This window comes from Panicum virgatum, chromosome 2N (assembly GCF_016808335.1).
Source record: "Panicum virgatum strain AP13 chromosome 2N, P.virgatum_v5, whole genome shotgun sequence".
Lineage (NCBI taxonomy): Eukaryota > Viridiplantae > Streptophyta > Magnoliopsida > Poales > Poaceae > Panicum > Panicum virgatum.
In genome coordinates, this window is record NC_053146.1 from 48,898,398 (window position 1) to 48,903,262 (window position 4,865).

The 4,865-nt window shown below is 52.7% G+C and overlaps 1 protein-coding gene across 1 annotated transcript; it reads left to right on the top strand.

The window, feature by feature from the left end:
- Window positions 1–769: 769 nt before the first annotated feature.
- On the top strand, window positions 770–1,937 carry LOC120660900 (tuliposide A-converting enzyme b1, amyloplastic-like). The gene has a single exon (XM_039939566.1). The coding sequence runs from the start codon at window positions 831–833 to the stop codon at window positions 1,770–1,772; it is 942 nt and encodes a 313-aa protein (XP_039795500.1). The 5' UTR covers window positions 770–830; the 3' UTR covers window positions 1,773–1,937.
- The last annotated feature ends 2,928 nt before the right edge of the window (window positions 1,938–4,865 follow it).

Here is a 4,865-nt window from a genome sequence, read left to right on the forward strand (position 1 = left end):
GCTAGTTATTAATTAACCATGGATTAATTAGCATCATTAGATTCGTCTCGCGATTTACAACCTATTTATGCAAAAAGTTTTGCAAATAGACTTCATTTAGTACTTCGAATGACCAAGATTCCTTTACAAATTTTTTTTGCAAAATAAACTAAACAGACCCCAAGAATACAATGGAGGATAACAGACCCCAAGAATACAATGGAGGATAACAGACCCAGTGCGATAGTCGTCAATCCCTCCATGTCATCCCGTTCGGCTGACGAGGGCCTTGTTTCTTTCCCATCCTATTCCATTCTATAAAAGAATCTCGCATGTATGGTGTATTAAATAAAATCTATTTACAAATTTTTTTCAGAAATCGGTATAATTTTTCGTGACGAATCTAATGACAGTAATTAATCGACGATTTGCTACAGTGATGTTACAGTAACCATCCTCTAATCGCGCGGTCAAAGGCCTCGTTAAATTCTTCAGGGTCACTAGCGCGGGATTCTGAAGTTGATTTTTGTAAACTGTCTTTATTTGACATCATAATTAGTGGTCAAACTGTCACTATTTTACTAGCACACAAACGGGCCGAGGGACACTGATGAACTAGGCTCTGGGAAAAAAAAATCTTAGGAGGACGTCAGGGGTCACGCACCTTGCATTTGTCACGTTGTCACATAAGAATTATCGCCACAGCTGCGCGTATTTACCCCGTCCTTTCTCACGTCCTTTGTCTTCAAGTGCGGAGAAACCAAATAAAGCCGGCTTCTATTCCTGAAGCAGTGAAGCTTGCAGATTAAGCTGCAACGCGAAGCCAGCCAATAGCATCCTGACAGGAAGCCATGGATCCGGACTCCGACGAGGTGGTGTTCGAAGCCCCGGAGCACTTCCGCATCTACAAGAGCGGCCGCATAGATCGTTTCCACCGACCAGTGCTCGTTGCCGCGGGCGTCGACGACGATGCCAGCGGCGTCGCAACCAAGGACGTCGTCCTGGACGACGCCACCGGCCTCACCGTGCGCCTCTTCCTGCCCAAGCGCCAAGAACCTTCCGGCGAGAAGCTCCCCGTCCTCGTCTACTTCCACGGCGGCGGGTTCATTCTCGAGTCCGCGAAGTCCGCCACGTACCACAACTACCTCACCTCCCTTGCCGCCGCGGCCGGTGTCCTCGCGGTGTCCGTCGACTACCGCCTCGCCCCCGAGCACCTGCTCCCCGCGGCCTACGACGACTGCTGGACCGCGCTCCAGTGGGCGGCGTCCGCGCGGGACGACTGGCTCGCCGAGCACGGCGACGCGTCCCGCGTCTTCGTCGCCGGCGACAGCGCCGGCGGTAACATAGTGCACAACGTGCTGGTGAGGGCGTCGTCTGCGGAAAACGCGGCGAGGATCGAGGGCGCGGTCCTGCTCCACCCGTTCTTCGGCGGAAGCACGGCCATCGAGGGGGAGCCGGAGCGCGCGGTCGTGATCACCGCCAAGGTGTGGGCGTGCGCGTGCCCGGACGCGGCCGACGGCGCGGACGACCGGAGGATCAACCCGACCGCGCCGGGCGCGCCGGCGCTGGAGCGTCTCGGGTGCGAGCGGATGCTGGTGTGCACGGCGGAGAAGGACTGGCTGGTGGCGAGGGACCGCGCGTACTACGACGCCGTGGCGGCGAGCGCGTGGCCCGGGAGCGCGGCGTGGCTGGAGACGGAAGGGGAGGAGCACGTGTTCTTCCTGCTGAAGCCCGAGTGCGACAGGGCCAAGGCGCTCATGGACCGCGTCGTGGCGTTCATCGCCGGAGCATGATGAGCTGCTCCACGTTCATGGAGGAGCAATTGTCTTTTGATGGAACGACGACTGCTCAGAATAGCAACGGAGCAAGCTGGGTATCAGGATATCAGCAGTGGCCATGGTTCCCATGCATTCATAAGAAAAACTAAAATAAAAAGTTTTTTCTATTAAAAAGACTTAGGGTCCGTTTGGATGTCTGAATTGGAGGGTATGGAATTGAATTGGGTTCAATACCAAATCAGCCGTGGTATTGAAATGAGATGCGATTCCAATTCTATTGTTTGGATGTCATTGCATTGGCGTTTAGAATCTTAGGAAAGAACTCAAATTAATTTTCTGTTTGGATGTACAAGCGCATAGAATTGGTATTTGTTCTTCTTCGCCCCGGCCCGATCCGTCCGAGCTCGGCGAGGCGGAGCTCGAGGTCGGCGAGCTCGATGCCGCCGAGCTCACGGCGGAGGCGTGCGCGGTCCCCTGGGCGAGGAGGCGTGGCAAGGAGGCGGTTGAGAGGGAGGGATGGCGCCACCCGGTGCTGCTGCTTCTGCCGGGGAGCTCGAGCCCGGGGCAGAGCTGCTGCTGCCCGCGCCGGGAGGGACGAGGAGGGGCGAGGAGGGAGGAGGGCCGAGCTTGCGCAGATCCGCCGCCGCGCGATGGCCTCCACTGCGCCTCACCCCGTCGCCGTGGAGGGAGCTCGGCCGCCCGCGGGCCGCGGCGGCGTGGAGCTCGGCCACCCTCGATGGAGGGGGTGGAGGAGCGCCGGAGTCCGCGAGGAGGGAGGAGAGCCGAGCTCGCGCAGATCCACCACCGCGCGATGGCCTCCACCGCGCCTCGCCCCGTCGCCGTGGAGGGAGCTCGGCCGCCCGCGGGCCGCGGCGGCGTGGAGGAGCGCCGGAGTCCGCGAGGAGGGAGGAGGGCCGAGCTCACGCAGATCCACCACCGCGCGATGGCCTCCACCGCGCCTCGCCCCGTCACCGTGGAGGGAGCTCGGCCGCCCGTGGGCCGCGGCGGCGTGGAGGGGTTGGAGGAGTGCCGGAGTCCGCGAGGAGGTGTGCCGGGGAGGGCCGAGCCGTGCCGCCGGAGTGGAAGGCGCGGGGCAGCGGGGGGATGCGAGAGCCAATGCCGATGAATACAGAGGGTAAGAGCTCCGAATCGAGTGAGGGGTGCGGCTGAAGGCTAATGCCGAGCTCGGTATTGGAGGAGATTCCTAATTCCAATACCAAGCACATCCAAACACCAGGTATTGAAGGCAGCTAATTCCAATACCAAATCCCAGCCTTCAATTCAGACATCCAAACGGGGTGTTAAAGATTTGTTGTGGCCTTTAGATATGCTTTGTGATGTGTGCTACGATGTTCGCAGATTTATGTTGTGTTCTCTCAATTCCTCTGCTTCTTTTGTGGTATTTTGGTCTATAGAGTTGGCTTGGAAATGAGAGGTCAATATTTGCTTTGTAGAGTTCGCTTGAAAAAAAAACCAAAACGACTAATAATTTGAGACGGAAGAAGTACGAGACAAGAAGTAAGGGCACATTTACTCCTATTTGAAGAATCCTTGAGTTGTTTTTCTAGTCAGAAGAAACATATGAAATGATAGGCAAAAGTTTACCTCCGGTCATGAATTTTGGTGCTAAATTTAACATACTGTACTGCAGATGGTGTTTAGTTGCAATAATCACGACTGTCCCAGAATGTTAGATTTTGGCATGAGTCCGATGGGAGTTACTCTGCTTTTTGTTCTTGTGATGGCTGTAGTTTTGGCCCCATTATTTGCATAAGGGCTGCTAAGAAACAACATGTGAATCTACATCTCTATTGTTCTCTTTTGCATGCCTATATACATGGTTGCTAAATTAGTGAGCTATTGTTTTGAAGCTATGAGCTTGAATAGTGTGTAGTTGTTGATCAATTTGCTGTTGAAGAGTTGAGCAACTTTGCTAGGACCAGGTTCTATCTATTGGTGTGCCGAGCAACCTGTGGGAGCATTATTGATTTTTTTTTGGCTATTTCAAGTTTGGAGCTCAGTTCAATTTCAGCTCGTGCTCTAGTATTGGGGACCCATTTGTTGACGATTAGTTGTCTGACGAGTATATGTGGTTGAGCTGCTGTCATCTTGTGTTTGAATTTATTTAATTTCAGGCGCGATTACAGAAAAAAATATGGGTACCACAATTTCCATTCCTAATTAAAACAACTAGTGAGGTGAACTGCGCATTTGCGCGGCTAGTATTGATATTCTATTGCAATTTTTTATCTAATTATTATTTATAAAATTAAATCTTTCTCATCACATGCTATTTGCTTCAGTAATAAGAGTGCTTCTCTGCTGCTAGTGCATGTAGGAATATGGGGGTAGCAAAAATAAAAATTTTCTACCGCATAACCAGGATTACTGCAGTTATAGATCACGGGATTACCACTAGACACGCGGTTGCGGAACTTCTGTAGCGCGTCGGTGTAGTGCAGATGGAAACCGGCAGTGCAGTTGTGTGAACCACCTCACGAACGGCTCGTTCTTGTGCAGCAAGCGCAGCACCTCCACGAAGTCCACACATACGGGAAGAAGCTTCGCACTCCGGATTGCTAGATCTGCGAGAACGAACTAGGGCTAGATGCACGAGGAGGAGGAACATGGGGAGCACTGTAGCGCGCCGTTACTGTTCATGGTACTGTTCATCTGTGTGAATAGTAGCAAGGGTTATGGTTTTTAGGCGCCCCTTCTGTTTATATAGCCTCTTAGGTGGGTTGTCTTGGGCCCCACCTTGGGCGCCCCCTTTTGGGCCTACCTAAGCCCAGTCTAATTTGGATCTTATCCTTATCAGGCTTCTTTCCCTTAAGTGTGTGACCCTATGGGCTCACATACGAATAGACATGGCCCAAGTACTCTTACTCGGCCCAATAGTAGACCACTCCTTGTCAACTCCTATACGCACACAAAGATCATATCAGACGAGCCGCCACAATATCATATACATGTTGTTCCCTTTGTCTTATGATATTTGGTCTAGCTTGAAGCCGGCCACTCTTTCTTGATCCAGTGATTCGGAATCCTTGGTTAATTCTTAACCCTAGCATGACCGTGTATTTCCTAATCCGAATCACTCGAGGGGCC